The sequence below is a fragment of the Myiozetetes cayanensis genome, unplaced genomic scaffold (assembly GCF_022539395.1).
Source record: "Myiozetetes cayanensis isolate MyiCay16 unplaced genomic scaffold, myiCay2020 scf10, whole genome shotgun sequence".
NCBI lineage: Eukaryota > Metazoa > Chordata > Aves > Passeriformes > Tyrannidae > Myiozetetes > Myiozetetes cayanensis.
The window spans coordinates 7,759,198-7,783,470 of record NW_026086605.1 but is presented as its reverse complement, the minus strand read 5'-3'; the positions used below and the strand labels follow the sequence as shown (position 1 = coordinate 7,783,470).

Here is a 24,273-nt window from a genome sequence, read left to right as displayed (position 1 = left end):
CGCCTTCCCTCCCCCGCAGGGCTAATAAGGGAGCGGGCGATAAGAGCTCTCCAGCCCTTTCCCCGCCCCGCCGGAGCTCGATGCCGTAGCGGCTCCGGGGCCCGGCCGCCCTCACTTCCCAGCTGGCTGCCTGGTGAGGGGACGGCGTTCCCCGCCTCCCTCCCCGCGCTGCCGCTGCGTGTGAGCCGCGGGCACCGGGACCACAAAGGAGGAGGGGGAGCCGCGGGATACATGGTCCAGGGCGGTGTGTGCGCGCCGGCGGGGGGCATCTCTGGCGAGGAGAAAACACAAGGTCAAGAGGCAGCTCTTCTCCTCCTCCTCCTCCTCCATGGAAGAAGACGGGAGCGATGAGCCCTGAGGAGGACGGCGAAGAGAAGGGGCGGATGGCTGAGCGCTGCCGCTGCCGGGCTTCCCCTCGGGATTGACGCGGGCGCCGAGAGCTGAGGGGGCCGGAGGAGGCAGCGCTGGGGTCGGGAGGGAGGGAGGGAGGGAGCGGAGGAAGGCGAGGAGGAAGCGGGGGGTTTGAATCTCCCTGGCTGGATTATCTCCCTTCAGGGGAAGCTGCCATCGCCGCCTGGCCTCGGCCCGCGGCCCCTGCGGCCAAGATGGACCTGGGCAGCGCCGCCCGGAGAGCGGGAGCTGCCCCCGCAACCCCGGCCGCCTGGAGACCTTTCCCCTCCGCCTGCTGCTGCTGCTTCGCCTCGCTCCTGGATGTGAACAGCTGGCTGCTCTTCTACGGCTTCCTCTACCTGGCTCTCTACGCCCAGGTGTCCCAGTCCAAGTCCTGCGACAAAATCTCCTGCTTCTCGGGTCATTGTGTCAACTCCACCTGTGTCTGCGACCAGGGCTGGGTGGGAGACCAGTGCCAACACTGCCAGGGCAGGTTCAAGTAAGTCTCTGCTTATTACCATTTTCTTCTTTTCATCTCTTACACCTTTTTCCTCTCCTTTTCACTTGCCAGTTTTTCGTTTTGACTGTGTCTGCTGTGATTCTGTTCATGTGTGGTGGAAGTATATGGCAGAAGTTAAGGATGAAATAGGCTCCTCCACGTTTTAAGAGCACAGGACACAGTCTTGCGAAGGAAAATAGCACCTGCTGACTTACCGCTGAAAATAGGCTGCTCCACTTCGTGGGAACTGAGAGACAGAAGTCGGCCTGAAGCTGTGTCGCTGCTGTCCCTTCTGGAAGGGTCATGGAAATGACATGTGCGCTTCATAGGGCTGCCCTGGGAGCAAAAGCTAGTAGTGGATTTTAATGACTTTTTCCTTCTGAAGAGGGGAAGTGTTTAGCTCATTCCGGTTTTCCTTTCTTTCAGGAGTTCTAGTTAAGTGGGTTTTGCTCAGTTACATTCAGCACGTTAAGTGCAGCTGAGTGAAATCTCCATCCCTAAGGACAAGGTTTGCCGGAGAGAGCGGCAAACGTAAACCCATAACATTTTTTTGCAAAGGAGTAGGGAATGTTCAGTAAAGCTCGAACTACCTTCTCATTCTTAAAAGTGGATGTGATACCAAGTCATTGATCAGTATGAAGGAAGCACACCCAGACATTTGCTTTTCTGTATGTAGTGGGAAAGAAGATTTAATTTATAGGGCTGTCACTTTCCTCCCGCCCCCTTTGCTATCAGCGTGAAGACTGGCTGTGAAGAATACTGCTCGCTGTTATTTTGCTATATAATCTTGGACAGGACATCTCATTTCATTCCCCTGTAAAACACCCCTGAAAAGCAGGAACTCTATTTGTTAACTAGGATGACATATATAGCTGGAAAGTGTTCTAATATCTGACTAGTAATGGTTCATTTGTGAAGCTACATCTTAGAGAATTCAAATCCTGTCTTTGAAAAATTACTTTTTATAGGTTAATTATCAATAATTGTCTGGTTTAAAATTGTGTTTAAGTTCAGTTTTCTCTCTGGAGTACTGAAATTAAGCTATATAACTCACATCTATCTTAAACATTTCACTCATTCCTAAATAAATAGGTAAATCCACTGACTTGTTAGCTTGGGAAGGAGTAGATGAAATCAAACGTTGGCTGAAGTAATGTACACACTGCTGAGAAAGTAACAATTCACTGATAATATTTGGATAATATCCCATCAGTACTATTATAACTCAGCTATAAAGGTAATGCAAGACAAATATAATACATCTTTTCTGCATATGAACCTGATAATAAGGTTTTAAAGCTGGTCATTTGTTGCCTGTATGTACTGGGCGTTTGGGGTTTGTCCTGCTCTGTGCAGTGGAACAACGGGCAAATTGCAGAGGGTTTGAGAGTGAGGAGAGATGGCTCAGGTGAATCTTCTTTGTGTGTGTGGGTCTGCAGAGCTATAATTTCCTTGCTTTAAAGAGATTGCTTGTATCCTTTGTCTTGGTGCCACTCACAACAGAGCCTAATAATGCAAGGACCAGAGCAAATTGTAGTTTCTTCAGTTTCAAAGCTTGTTATGACTTAGTATATTCTCTGAATGGTTACTGGAGCCTTTATCCCATCCTTACAGGTATTATCTTGCTTATCTGTTGAAACATTTATGTTTCTCGACATTGGTTGTGTTTGTCAAGTGAGGAAGCACCGTGGTTATATTTTCCCTCCTGGTAGAAAGTTAATAATCCATCCCCACCTAGAGGAAGTTCTGCCTGAATGTTGGAAGGGCACCTCTTCTGAGCTGAGCTAACAGAGTGGTTAATCGGTGTGCTGTTAGAAGTTTTGATTTCTCATTAACTCCTCTGTATTCTTTCACGCTTAGCTTTAGAAATGATAGTGATGCTTGCATTGTGATTTTGATCACGGAAGTAAGCTGCTGGAGACCTATTTTTTACTGAGGACACTTTCATAGCAGTGTCTCTAATAGCTCATCTTTAATCTTTATTCTTGGAAGCAAAGTATACTTTGCAATGAAAATAAGCAGCCTAAGATTTAAAGCTTTTCAAGCCCTGTGAGTTGGGGATGGAGTGACTTACGTTAAACGTGTCTTACAATGCAAGCAGCAGCTTGGAGTGGTTGTATTTTAGATGCTGAAAATTCAGATGGATGTTGAATGGGTGATGAGTCAAGCTCAAGTATTTTCATCTGAAGAGCTGGAAAAAGAGTGTTAGTCTGCCTGATGTGTAGGTGATTGAAGACCTTTCTGACCTTAGTGGGTGTTGATGGTTTGACTTATTGTCGTGGAACATTTGCATACTGTTTCTGTTTCTCTGTGAAGCTGAGTATCTACTTTATCCTTGAATAGCCATGGTTGAACTTTTGCAGCAGTTTGACGAGTTTTGTTGAACGTACAGCACTTCTGCAGCAGTTGCTTCTGTTAGTAAGAATTATTATGCAGATTGTTTCTTAATGACAAAAATCGTAAAGTGTGTTTGTGTTAGGACTGCGTTAACAGCCAGTTCGCGGGTTGTAGGTACGATATACAAATGTTAATAAACCTTTTTTATTGCTCTAAACATTTACATTGTTTCGAAGTTGCAGCTGTTTGAAGTGCCTGCGCGTGTCTCTGTTACCCAAGATTTTAATTGAACTCTTAATGACCTAAATTGGACCTTGTGTAAAACCTGTCGCTACTGCTACGTTATTTGAAGAAACAGGTCTTCAAGGATAGGCTTAAAACACTTGAAAATAAAAGGGTCTTTCTTTTTCTTCATCTCAGTGAAGTATAGTTATTTTTACTCTCTGTAAATGAGTGACTTGCATTAATAAGCACCCAAAACGTTATTTTAAGAGGAGAAATACTCTGCCTAAGGGTAACGTGGGACCATTAATTCTTTGATGAGAGATGTGGAGGATTTTTTGCTTTGTATTATTTCTTTTCTCGACTGAGAAATAATAACATAGCAGAGAGACATCAGAAATAATTGATCAATCTTTGTAAGCAGGTGTCAAAATTAATTGACAATACTATGGTAACCTTGCCTTTTCCCTGTAGGAGAACTACTGAGTAAGTGTGACTACTTTGCAAATGTTGCTCTGAGTTGGATGAAAAAAGGGTGGATGGGGGATAAAATGAGCAGAAAGATTGTCTAGCACCATTTTACCATTTTCTTACTCCTATTTGCCAACTTTTTTATTTACCCTTTGTGTTGTGAAGCATGTGGTAACTCATTACAGAAATGGAGATGTTGCTATTCTTACTGCAGTGAGTTCACGTCTGTGTCACTCACTTTTCAGAATGATCTAGGCCTCATCTCTGCCTGGTGGTAACTTATTTTACTCTCTGTCCAGATTGGACATCTGAATGGAATTCTGACTTTGTGATTGATTTTCATCCTTCTTAAAAGTTTTGTTTTTTCCTTCCATTCTCTGCTCTCAAAGAATACAAAGCTTTTTTTTTTTTTAATCAAAATAAAAAAGGGAAAATTAGTTATAAAAAGAAAGGGAAAAGGAATTCTGCCAGGTGAAAGATAAGAAAACCAGTGGGTGGCCAGGTTCTGTTTTTATTAGCAGGGAACTTCAAGAAGCACAGTTCCCAAGATGTAAACAAGCACAAGCATGAAAGGGCAATGCACAACTTTGTTTTGCGAGGTTGATTTATTAAGGAAGCGAAGCTTCTAATGCTACATCTGCCACTCATTCTCCCCCTGTCCTATCTATATCTTTGAATTTGTTGGTCATTTGCAGTTCTCACGATGATATGAGTTTTGGCAGAAGGGAGAGGGAAGGGCTGCCTAGTTGTGTTATGAGACTCCAGGGAATTAAGGGATGCAAACATCTACGAATGGCCAAACTACAGGAAAAAGTACTGTCACAGCTTCTGTGTATTGAGATGTCAAAGTCAACAGTCTTGAGATGCAGCAGTACAGGAAAACAGGTTTCATTAGTTTTGCTACTCACAGGATGACTTCTGAGAAATAAAAAAAAAAAATCCCCCAGGTTGGAGCAAAAATTTCGCTTTCTCTGGCTCTGCTTTGGACACTGGCATGTAGAAGAGCATTAGATAAAAATCTGTGCATGAAACTGTTCTTCCTCCTAAGGTTTTGAGTACCTGAATGACCAAAAATATCCATTCTTCTAAAATTCTGCCTCTGAAAAATTAGGTTGTGTCTTCAGAGGCTTATCATTGTTTGTTTGATAACTGTGAGTCCCAGTTGGCAGATGTGATGAAGCGGATTGTACAGGATAGGTGAGCACCTCTGAGGACCTACATCTCAGTTAATCTGCTTTACCTAGTCCTAGATATCTAGTTGTTATGGAGAGAGTAAGACCAAATGGATCTGTTTGATTATTAAACCTGGTCTCCAGATGTTCTTCTTGCAATTTTAAACTGCCTTCTGCATATTCCTAATTTCTAGAGCTCCTATAAAAGGTTTTGTGTTCCTTAAGGACAAAATGATTTCCAAGTACAAGCACATTCACAACTGAAATGTTAGAAGGGTATCAAATTTTGTTATTCCAGGCAAAATCCTTATTTCTTATCTAAAACTCTGAATTCTGTTGTCTGCAGAATGACTCATGCAAAGAAAGTGTCCTTAAATTGCAGATTTTAAATGAATGATAATGTTGTGTAAGGAGAGATCTTTAGAAAACACTTAGCTTTAGCTGCAGCCAGTTGAAGTTCATGCTGCTGTGAAAAGGGGTGACTTTATGCTTCTCTTTGATTACATCTTTCTGCTTCTTATGTAAGCATTAATATTCCTGCTGAGATTTGAAAAGCATCAACAGGAACATATCTCCCCACCTCCCAGCCAACTTTTTTTTTTCTAAGCTAGCTCAGTTTCCTCAAGTTACTTCACTTGCATAAGCCTCCTGCTGATCCAAAGGAGTTGGCAGCATGAGCAGGTGGAGAGAGGAAAAGAAAATTGTTACTTTTAGAACTGCTACAGATCTAGTTTTCCATAACTTTAATGTAAAACAACATCGCCATTAAAGCGGTGCAACTTTTATTATAGGATGACTCAGGATTTCACCCTGTATAATTTCAAAGCTGCCTTTGTCATCGGCATGACCTGCATCTGATCCAAGATGTAATTATTCTTATTGACATCAGTGGAATTGCAGGTGGGATTTTGCACCTGCAAATTGCCTTTTTATAACTCAATGTGCGAATGCTAATAAAATTAAACCAGTGGAAAAACATCAGTGATTATGAGTTTATCCTTATAAAATGGGATCTTTATTTGAGTTGATTTTAGCAGTGATGGTCTGAAAAAACTCCCTTTCAAAGTGAGTTACTCTCTCTGTATTAGAATTTTAAAGCACAATTATAGTTTGTATAATCAAGATATTTTGAATTTTTAAGGTGTATTTTTTTATTCAAATCTTGTTTTGAAAGGTAGAAGCATAAGCCATATGGCTGTACTAAACTCCCCCTACAAGCTAAACAATCTGCGCTGAAAAGTGTTTTTTGAGAGGAAAGTAGTCTTTTGGCAAACCTTAAAAAATTAATTTTATTATAATTTATTTTTGTTGTTGCATGATACTTCCTACATGACAGCATTTAGTTTGTAAAAGACCCTTAAAATCAAATAGTCCAACCACTGTCCTGACTCTACTGAGCCCACCACTAAATTATTTTAATGTTTTTTAATTGGTTTTTGTAAACAAGACCAGAAAAGAACTCTGATTACCTGTTCTTACCACTTGCCTTATGCAGGCTGCAAGGTAACTCTGAATTCCTGTTTGAGTTGAGCATGTGCTTTGGAAAGAATTTCACCATGTCTGAAAACACTTCCATTGACTCAAAGCCAATTACAGGCTTTCAGAATTCTTCTGTTGGTTAGTTATCATCGCTGTTTTATGTAACCAGCAACAACAAATGCATAACCCCCTAATCCACAAAAGCTACCCCACCTAATTTTTTTTCTCTTGTAGTTACCCTGTGTTCTCATGCTCTAGTCAGGCCTTCACTGCAGAGCCTTTAGTAAGTGAAGTCTCTGTATAGGTGTAGTTATGGTCACCTTATCCCCACTGAGAATGGAGAGCAATACTCCTTGAGTCATCTCAACATCAACCAAGCTTTTCCATCACTGATTACTCTCTTGGTTTGTTGCCTCCTCTATATTATGGGTGTTCTTGAGCTGTGAGTGCCAGAACTACACCCCTATCTGTTGGTAGTAATTATGCTGGTGAAAGGTAGACATGGAGTGGACTTCTGCCCTGCTGCTTGGAGCCCTGCTGTGTGCTCAGCACTGTGCTGGCAGCTCACAACATCATTTTCTGCTTCACGAGCCTTCCTGGAGTTGCTGTCTCCTCAGCACCAAGGCCCTGCTTTCCTCAAAGGACTCTGAGAACTGAACACAACCTGCCCTCTCCGGAGGGATATTTAATGCTGGGGCTCCCAGCACGTGTGGGATGTCCTTTTAAAAACACCCTGCTTTCTGCTTTCCCCATCAGCCAGTGGATAATTAACAATGTGCAGTGTCCCCTCCTGTGTGCAAGTCAGAGACTATAGGAGAGGATCCAAATGCAAGTTAGGCTGAGGGCTGTGGATTCTGGAGTGTGGTTTGTTTGCAGGCTAAGTGGTTTGACACTTGGGCAAATGAGTGTGGAAACAGATGGCTGATGGCCCTGCCAGCTCTTCAGACAGCAGCAAGGGCTTGTTGCCATTGCTTTGGGTGTGTAACAAGCTCAGTTGTATCCATGTATGCTTATCTATCCATGAATGATACATAAATGCTTGTACAGGTTTAGCATTTAATATTTATTATGTTTTAAATGTATTTGGCAAATAAATAGTCTCATGCTGTGTTTCTCTTACTTCCTTTAATCGAAAAGAAGGCCTGATGATCATTATTTTGAGGCATTACCATAGTTCATGTCATCTTTTCAAAATGAGTATAAGTGGTTTTTGAGAGATCAGTCTATCACACTGCACTGGAAATTGATTTAATTGTATCAAAATGTAGGCAGAAAAGGTAGGAGGTAATATGAGACACTACAGGAACATCCTTGAGATATTCTTGCACATACTAACAAATGCTGGTTAAAAAAAGACCTTACTTTAAAACACTGCTACATAGGCAATAAGAACTGGAAAACTCGTGCAATGTTGAATAATAATTATCTGTCAGTGTCTATGAAATTTATTAGCTGTATGGTCTGGACTTAGAAAACATGCTGCAAAGTTCATGTAAGGAGGAATAAATAGTGATGATACCTGAAAACAGGGGCACTCCAGTGAATGGCAGCTGTTAACAATAATAAAGGAAAAATAGTGAACTACAGGCAAAGTAGATGTCTTCTTGTGAGGTGGATGAGCAGTGGGAATTTTCAAAGTAGAGGTTGCTCTTTATATTCTTAAAAACCTAACAGGTGGACTAAGAGTTGCATTGATTTTAGAGCTTCCTGTGGATCAAGTCCCTATTGAGAAATGATGGAACTGAGCTCAGTATGGTTGGTTACTTTGTGTTCATTCACAAGGTGCAAGAACTGCATTTGGCTTTGAAGTTTCTTCCAGACAGAAAACCCCAAAGATTTTAGACCTCTGAAAAGTCATTTAGTCGCCAGCGTTCCAGGGTGAACATCCTAAACTTTCTGTTAATGCTACAGCATTTTTCAAAAAATCAATTCTGCTATAAAACCTCTCCCAAAATTTTGAGCTTATGTTACTCATCTGTAAGAAATGGTTTGTAGGATCTGTTTGAATTGGTATTTTTACATTTCTTAGCTAGGGATGGAAATATGCTACTACCATCATCTGATGGCAAAATATCTAGTCTGTTCATGCTAGTAATGTTTAGAAACAAGCTAGATGTAGAATATTTCCAAGTTTTCAGCAGCACATATCTGATAACCATGATTCGGGTAGGGAGTTTTGAATCCAGGATATTCTAGGATTACCTGGCAACGGAACAAGTGCTGAATTACTTAAAGATTGGATGCAGACACATAAAATGACACTCAATATCTACATTTCCTTATGGATTTCTTCCATAATTTATGTGCTTCAGTGTCTCATCTGTAAAAAGGAACTAATGCTTCTTGTTTAAAGGCTTGAGGTGACCTATGACTGTAATCATGAGGCACAAGTAATCAGGTAGATCGAATTCTAGAGGCTGCATTTCTTCCTAGGAGATGACAAATACCATGGCATGAAGAACTGTTGTCCAAACTATGCTGTGTATCTCAAACAGATGAGTAAAATCACTTCCTCATTAGGTCAGATGAACTAAAAGCTTGCAGTCTGTCTTACTGCAGAATAATATTCTCTTATTCAAACAGACTGCTTGGAAAAAAATTGTGCATTGACTGTCCCTAATAAGATTTTTTTTTTTTTCAGTTGAAAGACCCCTAAAGACCTAACCCCCAACCTTGGATTAAATCTTACAAACAAAATATTGTGATATGTTGTATTATTTTGAAGATATTTTGAAGAGTTACTGCTCTATTTGTAGGAACAGAGTGTTCTATATTAGTCATTACATTCCTATGCCAGTATCAAAGAATCATGAATTCCTGATTTGTAGGTTAATTGCATTAATATTATTACAGAATTGTGAATCTGGATTCATAGCTCTTAAATGTAGATTTTTTTTTATTATAAACATGCACTTTTATGGACAGATTTGTGTTTGTTACCATATGTTTGAGATTTTAGCTAGGATCATGTTGAGTATGTTATGAGATAAAGAACAATCAGAAGTGTCCCAAAAGGACCAGTTTTTAACTATGTACATTACCAGTTGTGGCAGTAAATTGTGAGCAGCAGTGATTTTGCTCAAAAGCCTGAGAGGAGAGCTGGGTTTAGTAACATCTTCAAATATTCTGGTGAGCTTTACAGAAACTTTGTTCAAGTAAACCATGAGCATCTCACTGTAGAACAAGAAGACAAATGGGCTTCATTGATTGCCACCCACAATCCGAGGACAGAGATAAATTAGTCAGAAAAACTTCTTGCTTGTCATGCTGAGGTTTAAAATACTTTCGCTTTTGTAATGGATAGAAGCAACTAAAATATGGCAAGCTTCATTTTCTCATTAAGGTATCTCAGCTTTCAAAACTCAAGGAAACTTTGGTAAATTCTGACTTAGGCAAAGGAATACTTTGATAGTTCCAGCTTTATTAGTACAACTGAAATGCTGATTAATCCAAATCTGGGGTAAAATGCACCATTAATTTTTTTTGTTTGTTTGTTTTTTAAAACCATGGAGTAAGAGTGTGCATGTGTAAAAGTTTGTATTTATCATAAGGGAAATCCAACCCAAACACAAAATAGCTCTCAACCGTGTTTGTGTGTGCAAACCCAGTTGATGAGGATGCTTTGGAGGATGCTTGATAATCAAATGTGTGTGTGGTACATGCAAGTACCACAGCAGTTATGGAGTAGAGGGAAATGAACTTTGTGTTTCATAGGAAGCATCACAGAGCTGCTTTAATGAAGCTGCTTTTGTAGTTCCCTCCTTATCAGCAGATCTGTTTTGTTTGCTTCTGAAGTCAACTGGGGCTTTTCCAACAGGTGACTTAAAACTAAACCTTGAGCAGCAGCTGGAAGGTGGTCTTGAAAAATGAAAAGTACTGGACAAACAAATGGCTGCTTTTGAAAACACACAAATTGGTGCTTGTGTGCACAGCTGTAATATCGTGTTAAGACAGTTTTGTTAGAAAATATTTTTGCAGATGTTTTCTAAAATCTAATGCTGATATAAGTATTAAATTCAGAAAGTGTGTGTTAAAATCCATTCCCCCTGTCCCCCAGTATTTGCACTTTGTAGGAGCATCTGTTTCAAACTCAAAGTGGCACCATTTTTTGAGAAGTTTTAATTTTCACAGTGCTTGTACTGTTTTAACTTGCACAGGGTAAAATACCCTCAATGTGTATTCAAGGAAGTGCTTACCTCTACTCATCTGTATAATACTCTATATCTGGATATCTAGTTTAGGTACTAGGTAGGCAGGTGTCACAATGGCCTTGAGAAACACTCATTTATTTTCTGAACTGTTTTACAATGTAGGAAACCTGAAACTGTGTGGTTGTCTAAGGTAATATAACAAATAAGTGACTGAATTGAAATGGAAGCTTGAGAGTAAATACAATTTTCTGTAATTCTATCTCGGACCTCATTTTGGAAAGACTGAATTGTCTTCAATTTGTATGTTCTTTTTCTGCAAATATACACTATAGTTTGAAGTTCTTTGTTTTCTCGGGTACCTTTACTGTGTAACATAATTGGATGCAGGAGAAAAAAATGAAGTTAATATGTTTATTGTTCAGGTCTGGATACATAGCTGGGGAGTTTTGCAATATTTTACACTGACTGTTCCAAACACAAACTGCATGTCATTCAATGAGTATGTGGGAGAGCTCTGTTAATACAGGTATAAATAGCAATATAGGTTAGAGGTTGATGAATACTTAGAGAATTGATCTTGAAGGGTGGACCCAGCACATGAAAACTGGTCTGAGTTTGTGGTTAATCTGTTGTCTATGTTTTGTTTTGTTTTAAGGAGGGTGGGAGTGGTGATGGAGATGAGGAACAAGCAAACCACAGCATAGTATATTGAGTTCACAAAAGGCGTTCATTAATAGGAACATTGCTGGATTATTTTCAGTTTTATATACATCCTTGAAGTGTACTTGCAGCATTTGGGGTTTGTATGCATTCAGGAATCTGTTCTCTAACACAGAACTCTGAAGTGAGAGACAGCTGAATATTCCTTTCAAGTTAGACTTGGGTTTTCTAATTTAGATTGACTGCATTTCTAAGTAGCAGTTGGACTGGAAAGCAGAGACAGTGTCTGTTAGCTTCTCTTGGAATGATGAATGCTTGCAATGTTACCCTGAAATGGAATTTGAGAACATCTTACTCCGAAATTTTCCTTTGAGTTGCCTTGGTAGTTTTGAGGTCATGCTCAATAAAGATCTTATAAAGCCCTATCTATTATTAATAAAAAACCCCTGTGGTTGAAGTTCTTGACTACTAAGGGGCATTCTTTTTAAAGAGTCTTATCAGTTCTTTTTGGCACATCACCTGTAGCTCTTCACAGTTGCTATTTTTTATGTCATCCTGATAAATGTGTGGTTTTATTTCCATCTTCTAATGAAAACCAAAGCAGATGAAGGACACACTTGATCTTAGTCCTAACTTGTAAATACAGGAATTGAGATTTAGCCTTTTTTTTTTTCTGTAATGAGCAAGGAGGGCATTGTGCAATGTGGAATATTCTAGTTTATGTTGTGACTTTGCAGTCTACAAGTTTCCTTATTGCCTTTATGTAATTCACGGGGTATGGAGGTAAATTATTGTGCTTCAAGGCTGGGAGAAACAAAACTAAAATACAGTAATTTTGGTGAATATGAACTTAGTTGCACATGTTCTTTACTGGAAGAAATATTCTTTGTTGTTCTCATAGTTATGCCATTGCAGGCTTAGACTTCAGTGTATCATATCCCTTATTCTCTTATACTTGAAGTCATCCTTTTGAATAAAATATCATTATTTGGTGAAGGAGATGCTCAGGCATCCTATGTTTAGAAATCTACAATTTTTTTTTAAGAAGCAGCACCTTTTGGGTTTTTCATCCCTATTGAGAGCTTTTTTCCTTTTCTGTTTGTTTTATTGTTTTTGTTGTTAACAGACCAGAGGTATTTAGGAGGCTGGCTGAGCTGATGTCCAACTATAAGATAACAAGTTATGCAAACTCATCCTCACTATATCATGTATTTAGTAAATATATGTCTTCTGATATAGTTTAAATGTCCTCATTTTGTGTGTTTCTGTTTTTAAGGACACTTGATCCCCCTTGTTGATTTCTACATTCTTTACACGTTACATTCTTCTTGGTAGGATGTACTTGCCTTATAGTTAAGATTATCGTGGTCTAAAAGATTTGTCATCGCTTCCCTAGAAAAGTGGAATATGGAAAATGCTGTGAAAAATCTGTATGGAAATGTCTGTGAGCCTGCAAACCATGGCTCTGAAGGGAATTATGGAACTGGGGTCAGAAGGTTTGTGTATAAGGCTGTTGCTGTGCAGAAAAAGCTGCATATTCTGGTCAACACCAGACATGACATGTTTCTTTTTTTTTTTTTTTTTGTGCATGTGCTCAACAGCACATGCTGGTGGGGTTCAAGGCACCTCTGTACTGGATTTCGGTGGTAACTTTGGTTCTAGGCTACATAAATCTGACCTGCTTGCTGCTGCGAATCTGAAGGGTGGATCATAGAATGGTTTGGGTTGGAAGGGACCTTAAAGATCATCCAGCTACAACTCCCTGGCATGGCAGGGACACCTTCCACTAGACCAGGTTACCCAGAGCCCCATCCAGCCTAGTCTTGAACACAATCAGAGATGGGAGGTCACAACCTCTCTGGGCAACAATTGTCTGTGCTTAAGACTGTCAGAAGGACTTTTAGTTTTGGGTTTTTTTCCCTCCCCAATGTTGAATTGTATTTAGTCTGGATTTGCTTGTGCAGTTCTTCAGAGTTTTGTATACGTGTATTTCTGACTCTTAAATTATTCACTCGAGCAGCAAAGAGAAAATTGCATACCTGTGTGTATATGCATGATGTCTCCAGATCAGAAATACTATATATTTGCTCATCTAACTAATCATGTTCAGTTTTTGGAAGGGGGAAATAGACTTCTTCAGAGAGTAATTTTCAGGAGCTGTGTGGATAATGAACTCAGCTCAGAGGTTCCACGTACTTGCAGAAGTATTTGCTTGAGGCAGGGCTTGAAAGAAACTCTCTAAGGAGGTCACTCTGTGCAAGGTGAGGAGTGTTGTAGAAACAGGTGAAATTTGAGAACAACCACAAAATAAGATTTGGGGCTTTTAATTGACTCAGGATGGGAAACACCTCTTTGGAGATGGTTTTGGAGATGGGTTAACTTTTCTGAAGGCATATACCACCATAGCCTTAGTGATAGTTGTAGGATAAAAAAAAGAATGCAAATATTTTATTAATAACTTAATTATTAATGAAACATTTAACATTAATTTATAAAGAAATAAAATTACATTAAATTTATATATTTTCTGCTAAATGAATATTTATGGTATAACAAGGAATAATAAGGCTGGCTGTAATTTTGCACTTGCAAGTAGACTGCAGGCCTGTTGCAGACTCTCAACTGCTATAGTCTGAAGATGTTGTAATTAATCTCTTTCACCTAATGAACTGTTGGGGACAGTATTTATCTTCCCAGTACTTTTAGAATCAAGCTGTTAAGGTGTTGTCTCATGCTAAGAATGTCTTCATTATACAAACAGTCCTCCTAGGTATGAATTTAATTAATTAGTGTGGCACTTGGAAGGCAAAATAATTATTAACGATCTGCTTTTAGTTAGGGTTGTGGTTTGAAATATTTTCCTTGAATTAGAGATGTCCAAGGCAATGTTCTCCTTAAGCATGTTTTATGCATGGGAAGAAAGGGAAATGCTTTTGTTCAAGTAGAATTCCCTATCCTCTCTTAAAATATTTTTAACTTATCCTCGTCAGAGGCTTCTTGAGGAAAAGGAAGAGTTGTTATTATGAAATCTCTGGGTCTTCAGATGCAGAAGAGAAATTAGAACTTTCCTATGGAACAAAATGGGAACTTGAAAAATAAAACAATAAATGGCCTCCAGTGTGTGATTATTGTTTTGGAGTAGCTGGGTTTTGAATTTGTGCTGAAGATCATGGAAGGAAAAATGTTCAGGATGAATGTTGGTTTTTGATGTACAGTTTTATGCTGAAGAGTAAGAGAAAAGAAATCGAATAAGTGTGGGGTTTTTTCATACAATTAGTGTAAAATGTGAATATTTGATTCTGTATCTGTTTAAACCTGTTTCTGTTGCTTCATTGAACTAATGCAGCATCTTATCAATTCTCTTTCTGTTTTCAGTAAAAACCTGGTGTCCACATTACTCACTGGTTGTATCTGTATTTGTCAGGAATGTCTGAAGTTATTGCTGTCATGGGAGACACTTATTTCTCAACTCGTATTTTCTGTTATTGGTCCTAGATGTAACAAGTTCTAGGAATTGAGCAACAGTCTCTTGTAGGTGTTCAAAAATGTTATCAGTGTGCATTTATCTTCTGATTTAGAGATGCCAGGGCCACATCTGAAGCAGAATTCTGCTGTTTGTGCCGTCTGGATTGAATTGGCAGGATTGTATGAGTAGAAAGACCTTTTGTATTCAATAATTTGGCAAATGCATCTGACCAACAATTATCAGCAGTTAGAGCATCAAACCATGGAGTTTTAAATTATACATAGAGGGCCATTTCTGATTGAAATGTGTGGTCACTAAATGTCTTCCAAGGATTTCAGGCTTTTCTGCATTATGGGGAAAGGCAACAAAACACCAAACAGGTAGAGAAGTGGCGTTTATGGAGACCAACAGATTTGATCAGCTTTCTTTTTTTTTATGTATCAATTTATCAATACTCTGAGTTCTGCTATCTGTACTCTGGAACTGCCATTTTTAAGAGGAGTCTCCACTGTAACTGGTCTCATTCTGTTTGGAATAATTCCATTGAGGGCGTGTTTCTCTATCCAGCTCAAAGACTGAGGGAAGGTCTCTGCAAGAGTCCTGTGACTTTCCAGCACTTCAGTCAGCCTTTCAGAGTGATAGACTTTTCCCATCTGTGCCTCAGAAGCAGCTGGAGTTTATTTTATTACGAACAAAAAGCCTCAGGCAGGGCTTTACATATGGTAGTTTTGTATTTTTCCCATATACAACTGTGTTAAACTTCAGGCACCGTACAGACCAGGTTGCAGTGGGTAACACTCAGTTGTGAGGCTGCATTAATTCCCTGGTCTCACTTATTGTTCTTAGAAGAACAGCTTTTAGTCTGTGTAACCTTCAGGTGGTTTACACGTAGAGCTTTCTTTGCTGGTCTAATACTCCTGGGGGTAAATGCTGAATTTCTCACAAAAGCTGAGAAGCTTGCCTGTTTTCAGGTAGTTTTTCATATGGCTTTTCCTGTTTGTTTGACTGGATGCACAAAGAAGTATCAAACTACTGTGAATTGTTAGTAGCTGGATTATGTTATAATCAAATGTTCAAAGAGGAGCCTGAGAGAGTGGGGTGATCTGGATGAATTAAGGCTCAGTATTTGATGCTACAGTCTGGTTTTGTTTCTTCCTGAGATATCACATCTTAGGGAAAAGCAATTTTAAAGCAACTAAATGCCAACAATCGATAAATATAAGGCCATCATGGAATTTTGAGGGGAAAAAGTTTAAAACAATTGATCAAAAAAGTTCCCTTGCAAAATAGTAATCAAATTGATTTTTTTTTAAGCTCTGAAGCAAGTATTTAGTGATAGTCCCTATTTAAAAACTGCCATGTGACAGTGAGTTTGAGAATTTCATTTCTATGAAAAATGCCTTAGAGGTTTTCTTACTGCCTTTACAATAAATTATATGCTCTCTTTTCCTATATCTTTTAGTGCTGTATAAATCAACAGAGGACTTATGAATTGGTTTTGTATTGCTGTGTTGCAGATTTGTTGATGAAACAGTTTATTGTATCATAAATAGATTTAATTGCATAATCTAATTGGAGAGGGGGGATGGACTGAAGAAGGGGAGGAAACATCAGTAACACTAGAAAATAAAAGATAAAAGGAGACAAAGTTTTGTTGCTAAACCACAGAAGCAATTCAATTCTTCTGAAACGCATAAAGAAAGTTCTTCCATTTTTCCTTTAAACAATGATAGTAAATTAAACTTTAAACTTAAACAATGATGGTAAATGACAACTTATATATAAGGAAAAAGATGTATAAATTAGAGAAGACTTGGTAGCACCCTTCATAGCATAGCTAAAACTTTACTGATCTTTGAGTGCATTTCTTGTTCCAGCTACTGCAGTTTTGTGTTTTGAGATGGCTCCAGTGCGTGTGAGGGCAGAAATAAAATGCTTTGCTTTGTTTATGACTTATATTTTCTATCAACCACTTGTGGGAGGAAAAGAAACTCTGCAGCCTCACACGAGTTCTGTTTTAATTTCAGTTCCTCACAGTTTAGGGGACTGACAGTAATCTTTAGGTTACTAATCCTGTAATCTACAAGTCTTGTGTGTGTTGATGGGGTTATTTGTTTGTTTATTTATTTATGGAATGAATGACTGAGGTTCTGTGATACTGGAATGTGCTCACTCTGGATACAAGTTTACCAGGATGAAACCCCATCTCGCTGCTGATGGGCTTTCACCACCAGTGCACAGTCACCTGAGCAAAATGATACGTATTTAAGCCATGACTGAACTGTTATTGTAGGTTTAAGATAAAATTAATTATTTAAATTATGACTAGGAGAAAAGAAGTAGGATTTGTAAAGTATGTTTCCAATTCCAATAATGCTCCAGTTATCAACAAAGTTCTGTTAATTTCTTTTTAAAATTTCTATTCTTCTCTAGCTGAATAGTGTAGTTGTCTGAAACTGCTAAGTTATAATCTTGAATAATGGGGTATAGAGGTAACTCTGAGACTTCTGGAGGAGGGAGCAGGGAGTTTTAATTTACCAAAAAAAACTCCAAACCAACACAGAGAGTGAAAATTAGATACTAGACCTGTGACGTTTGAATGAACATAAATGTTGAAATTCCTCTTATTATTTCTGTTATGGTTCAGCCTTCCTAGGACACTATTTGGCCTTGTATTAGGAACTGTGAATAACCATTATTGCTCTATTTGTTGTTGGATAAATGAAAATTACTGGGTCTTGTGGTATGTTAATTTATAGTTGTTGCTTGGACATTTTTGTAATTTTCTGTTATTTAAATGTGAGCTTTTAAATTGCTATATTCTTTTGCCTCAACTTGTGAATTTTTCTTTTAACGTGAAACTTCTTGATGATGTTCCTGAAGTATTGTATTTTCCTTGTATTTCTTTTTCTTTTTTTCCTTTTCAAGTGCCTTGATTTTTTTTTTTTCTACTGACTTGCCTGCCTGCTCACCATTCTGGCAAACTGGGATTAATTAAGAAGGCAGGGAAGTTGGGATTAATTAAGAAGGCATGCCTGTAAAGCAGCAGGGATTTGTATGAGTTGAAAGGTGAAGCCTTGTGTATAAAAGCAAAATATTTCTAGGCCAGATAGATCTGTGTATATGTGTGAGTGTCTGTACCTACCTGTATATCTATGTATGCATATAAAAATGTACTTGAAAATAGAATTTTCTGGAGTGTACAGAAAAGCACAGAGTCCATGCTGTTGGTCCTTTGACTTAAAGCAGCAGCACAAGAACTGGAAACCTTCTCTCTTATCTGGGTTTAGTACCCCTGGCCATTTTGCTGCTGAATGACAGTGGGAATGAGGAGGAGGAAGAGTTTCATCATCTCCTGATGTGCTTGGGTTGTAAAGCCAAATCATTGACCCAGCATTTCTGAGCTGTGCTCCCAGACTGCCTGTCAAGACCTCTGAGGGGTTAGGTGGGCAGACTCGTGTGTCTGTGCAGACATGACATCCCACTTCATCCAACCAATTGCACCTTTTATAGATGCCTGGAAACACAGCTGCTGAAGAGGTCACAGCTGCAATGTGGGAAAAAAATAAGGTAGCTGTGAAGAATAGCTGTTTGCAGGACTGGACAGCAAGGCTAAGCATTTTGAGTTGCAATTTAGGCTTGAATGCTGCTTTTATTCTAGTTCAGTTTACAAGCTACTCTCATCTTCATTTCCCTCCAGTTTTTTGTCTGATGTTACAAACCAGAGCGATTAAAATCGCTGACTGGTGACATCTCTGCAAGAAGTTCATCTCTTTCTTATTTTTTCTTCTCTGTTGAAGGATTACTAGGCCATGTATGCTATTTTTGTGGCAAAGGCATAAATTGTTGGCAGGGACCTAAAAACTGTGTGAAAACATAGTATAATGCTTTGGGGTTTTTAATGAAGTTCTTGGCTATCTATATGTGGCAAACACATGGTTCCCCATTATTATGCTCAGGGATATTCTTATAGGGAGGGGGTATTATGTGTCTAAAAAAACATAAATAATGGACAAAACACCACCCCAAACCCTTGCAATCACCTTTATTTGAAACTCGAGCAGGTATTTCTTAAAGGCATACCTTTGTGTACAAGATTTAAATACAAGAATATTTAATAAACTCTATATGCCATACTCCCAAACTCTGTGGAGTGAAATGGCAGTATTTTGTAACTAAATACACCGTAACCATGTCCAAAGCTTTTTGGATCTTACATTTCTGTCTGAATTTACACTGTTACCCTAAATTTGTTCTTGCAATCTCTCTGATCCATATCTATTTTTGTGTGCATAGTCACTTAGTGAGAGAAGCTGTTTTCCCTCCATTTGCTTTTCCTTTTTTCCTCTTTTTACATACAGAAAGTGTCATATTTTTACCTTTGACTTCATTATGTAAGGATAAGCAAGTGTTTTCTTACTAGGCTCTTATTCCTTCTGGTCATTCAAGTAACATTCTCTGTTCATGTTCCAGTTTAATCTTTCCTATTCTGTTTTCTGGATATGGCTTTGCCTTGTCTCCTGTGCTGTGATGCTGTTTCTGCCTCCCTGCTTCTGGAAATCCCACAGCTGGATCACTGCCTGATCTCTGGAAATCCCACACTGTAGCGTCATTTCTCTCTCTTTCTGGAAGTGTTCCATTGGTGGCATTGAGTCATTCTGCAGCTGTTTTAATTATTATCCTTCTCCAGTGGACTAGTTAAAATTATTCCCCTGACTTCTAAGTGCAAGACTAAATTACTAAATTTAATTTCAGTTTTGTTAGTCCAGCGTTCAGGTCACCTAGCTCTTTGTGTGGGACGTATTGATCTATAATAGTATGAACAACTTCATGCCATCTATAAATTGCACTAGCCCATTTGTGCCATCATTGTTAAGTATATTTTTAAGGCCAACTTTTGACTATGCCTACTATCCAGTTGTATTTCCCATATTGGATTAGATTTTTTTTCTGATACACCACCTCTTGGTCCCATTTCTATCTGACTTTTTTTTCTATCTGACTTCCATTACTTTTCTCATGTTAACTTGGTCTCCAGCTTTAACTAATTGCACAGGTTATTATTGAGCCTTCTTATAATGGCAATTTTCTTTATACTTGCTTTATGAAAGATAGTGTGTGATGTTCAGAAATTTATGATGCATTTTATTCTGCTTTCCCCTCACATCCATATTTTTAGATTAAATTATGAATATAGAATAATGAGAAGCCAAACTAATAGGTTCTATTAATTCTGAGTAATTCTTCCCCTTTTTTGCATTAAATTTCAGTATAATATTTTCTAGAATATGACAAATGCTATAATTTAATGTATTTAATAAAGTGCCTGTTGCTTAACTTACAAGTTAATGTATTGGTTCTTTTGATTCTCAGGGCTCTTGTGTAGAGATTCTTGTCTCTGTTCTGCTAGGACAATAAGTTCTTTGAATTTTATTACTACTAAAAATGTGATATTATCCAATTCTACACACTTCATTCCATGAGCTATCTTGCTTTTGCAAGGTAATACTATACCTCATCATCCTGAGTGAAAACCATCAGACATGTTCTTTATTTTGTTTTATCTTTAATTTCTATTGCCTCGTGCTTCCTGATGTTATTGCCATTTGTTTGACAAGTTTGTAGCACCATATACATATAAATAGGACTATATATTTATATAGAGGACATACATATATGCACTCATACAAACACATGATCTAACAAATTTCTGTAGCTGAGAACGTTATTATTTTCTAAAGATTTGTGCATGAACTGGTTGCTCCAGAATTATTAGGGTTACACATTACAGCTCAGATGTCTTGCTTTTGTGGCTGATTGCCTTGTCATGTATACATTGCTTAAAGTTAGAACAAGAGGTAGTGCTGACCAAGTTACACCTTATAATCACATTACCTCAGCTTGTCTTTTGAGTTGTAATTAAATAGTAAGTAATCTTAGGCTTGTTTAGAGTTCTTGGTTATTTTAGCCTCACTTGGAGTTCGGGCAGTATTTTAATTTTGACTTGTATTTCCTCATAAAGCCCTAGTTGTCCCTAAGGGAAATAGCACTGGGTTCATCTCCTTTGCTTCATAAAGTTCAACCATTTAGAACAGAAAATTAGTTCTGCTGAGTAGTGCTAGAAATGCACATGTTCTATATTGCTTCCCTATTTACTTTCTATCAATTATCTTAACTATTAATTGCATAAACAAAACCATGAAATAGTTCATAGTGTCTATGAATACTGGCTGTCACTGAGAGAGCACATTCTAACTGGCAATAACAAAGAAATAATATCTCATAACAAGTTTATGATCCCATGGAATCCATTCTGCAAAGCAGTTTGTAAAGATACATTATTTCTGTGCTTGCCTAGTTATTAAAGGTAACAATTTAATCAAGGACTAATCATCTCAGATTACAGCTGGAGTGCTAATGAGTATGTACAGCTGCTTTGGCTTTTCTGTTATGTCCATATGGATACTCAAATTGATACTCTTACATAATGCATGGACATAATAGCCTTCCATCTTCTCTGCTCTTTTTTCCCCCTCTAGTAGAAATGTAGTAGTCACTGATGAAAAATGTAAATGGAAATATCTAAGACTTAAGGATCATACATCCTGGCTTAAAATGTGCTAATTAGTTGCTCTTGGTATTTAGAGTAATTATGCTATTTGCCCAATATAAAAAGCCTTGCTGCTCTTATATGCTCCAGTAATGGCCTTATTGTTAAATACTTAATGCACCTGGTACATCTAATTTAGTATCTCTGGTTGATACGGTGTCAAAATGAGTATCTTTACTGGAATTGTGTGGGGGAGAAGAGAATTATAATGAGTTATGACTTTTACCTTCCTGAGCACCAATACTGTTTATACAGGTATTAAATTGTGTATGTATCCATGTTCACAGGAACCCGATTTTCAGGAACATCACTCTCATGAAAATATATGAATGAAACAAACCCAAACCTGCATAATCCACCCATACCTAATTTTTTTATGGTAAATTATGACAAAGTTTTTCAAGGGACGTTCTTTTGTTTTAACTCATAAATCATTTAAAAAACTCCAACTAACCAGTATGGCCTGCAAACCAAAGAAAATGGAAGTTTGCCACTGTACATCTGAAATACAAACGAGCTTATCACTTCTTTTGTGCATTTCTGTAGGTTTCAATCTTTATTTCTTGTCAAAGGCAAAGAGATACAACTTACTACAGAAGAAACCCTCCATCCACACTTCTAAGAAGGAAATAAATCAGTGTTATAGGGATTTTAAAATTTGCTGTTGAGATATTTTATGTGCTTATTAACTGTGAATGCTAAGACTAGAGGATTAATGTAATTTCGTGGGGGTTTTTTGTTTTGTTTTGTTTTGTTTTTTTTGATGAGGTTGAGTAAGTTGTGTTTTGTTTAGGGCGGTGTGAAACAGGAAGCTTTCTGGAAGATGATGACTTGTGTGTGTTTGGTTCATCAGCAGTGTTGTTCTGAGTCCTAAGATGTCTGTGATCCTGATATCTTTATCTCACTTTTAAAGGGGAGGGAAATACCCAAGCAATACAAAGAAGACCAGGATGTTGTGGTGTTTGTCTCTTTATGAAAGTTGACTACTTCTACTGGGTGCATAAGACAGGGAAAAAGCTATTCCTGGTAAGTCTAACAAGGACAGCAGCTGGGCATCCACTGGAAACATAAAATTTTGGCCCTATCTGAAAAAGATTCTATTTATTCTCATCAACTCTCTAATTTGACAAAGTAACACTTCATGATCAATTTATTGAAATATTAGCAGGAATGTGCATCTTTGTCCTGAGATGAGAGGGCTAGGCTGATTATACCTCTCTACTTTAATTAAGCAGAATTACTTTCCTCTCTGGATCCTTTTGGGGTCCATTTGTCCAATTATAAGGTGGATTTTTTTTTCCATTTGCAACATACTTCCCACGCAGAAATCCCTGTTTGCAGCACCACTGTTGTGCAGAGAATGCAGACTATCCCTGTTAAATATTGCCATATTAAGCTGGCATCAACAGCACTTGCAAAGCTTTGCAGCCTGGCAGTGATCTGTGACATAATCCTCATGTGAAAACAGGTAATTTGGGGCTTGGAGATTTCTATAACCGTATTATATAGTTAAGTTCACATTATAATTATTTTAGTCTTACAGTTTTTTTAGGAAGGCTCTGGTTTTGAAATGAGAAAAGCAAAGATTACACAGATGTATGGCTGGATGAGTCAACAGGTATTTGACACTTCTTTCCATTTTGATCCCTGCAGATCTTGGAGAATGGAACTTTTTGGCCTCTATGCAACAGGGACTTTCAGTGTTGACCTAAATGATACCATTCATCCTCTATTAATTGGATTTTTTATTTAATCTGTATTTGACATTGTCACTCTTTGAAAAGATGTCTTCTAAAGGGTGGTTTGGTTGTTTAGCCTTTTTGAAATTTATTCTGCCTGCACTGTTTTGTGATTTCCTTGCCTTTTTTTTTTCCACTTGTCTTCGATGATTGAGTTGTCTCTTTACTTAAGACTCTCAACTGCTGTGCATAACATGCAAAAAAAAAAAAAAAAAGGAAAAAATATGGGAAACTACTAATCCCTACAAATTACTTGGAAAGCTTACTAAAGACATGTTTTCTCCCCTCCCCAGGCATATATTGTCTGTTAGTAGCTTAAATTCACCTTGAAGATTGATGCTTTCTGTTATAATTATATCTTTATTTGCAATTTAGCCAACCACTTAAGACACAAGCCATTCAGCCTAACTCTCTCCAGTTTTCTCTGTTGTTACCTGAAGGATCCCTCTTCATTCTTTTGGCACATGCAAAGCTACTTCTGTGTTTATACCGCTCTAACAAGTGGTAAAAACACCGATGAGAAGAATGATCAGAACTACAGGTGTTGGAAGCCTTCCAACAGGTCTCTGAAGTTGGGCTTTGCCGTGTTTTGCCTCTAAGACCCAATCCTGTATCCCTGCAAAGCCCTGCCAGAGGTAACACGCTCAGGGATGAAGGGAAGGAAGGGTGGCTATGCCTGTGCATGGTAAATTGCAGAGAGGATTTATTGAGCTTGTTGTTCTGTAGATGGTTTGGAGAGGAAAAACTTGCTTTTCCAAGCCTCTGCCAAACTTGGTCCTCTTCCACCCAGTAATCTTAGCCTGAATGTGATTCTAAAGTGAGATTTTATTATGTGAAGACACATAAATACAACATTCTACTGTGAATGATTTTTTTTTAATCATTAGTATGTGATTGAAACAACAGTACAGTATTTGCACCTTCTTTTAATAACAAGTAACTCTTGCAGATTTATACTGAAGCAACCGAGTCAAGGTCTATGTCCATTTTTAAGCTTAGTAAAATTTTTAGATCCCTTCAAGTGTTTATGGTAGCACAGGGTATGTATTGAAATGCAAGAAATATGAGTAAATACTT

General features: G+C 38.2%; 1 protein-coding gene across 4 annotated transcripts in view; it reads left to right on the top strand.

The window, feature by feature from the left end:
* Positions 1-502: 502 nt before the first annotated feature.
* ATRNL1 (attractin like 1) overlaps positions 503-24,273 on the top strand; it is a 462,818-nt gene continuing 439,047 nt past the window's right edge. For all 4 annotated transcript variants that reach the window (XM_050337075.1, XM_050337064.1, XM_050337088.1 and 1 more), the window contains exon 1: positions 503-889. In XM_050337075.1, coding sequence (XP_050193032.1) covers positions 606-889 — 284 coding nt within the window. In that variant the 5' untranslated portion in view covers positions 503-605. The remainder of the gene's footprint in view (positions 890-24,273) is intronic.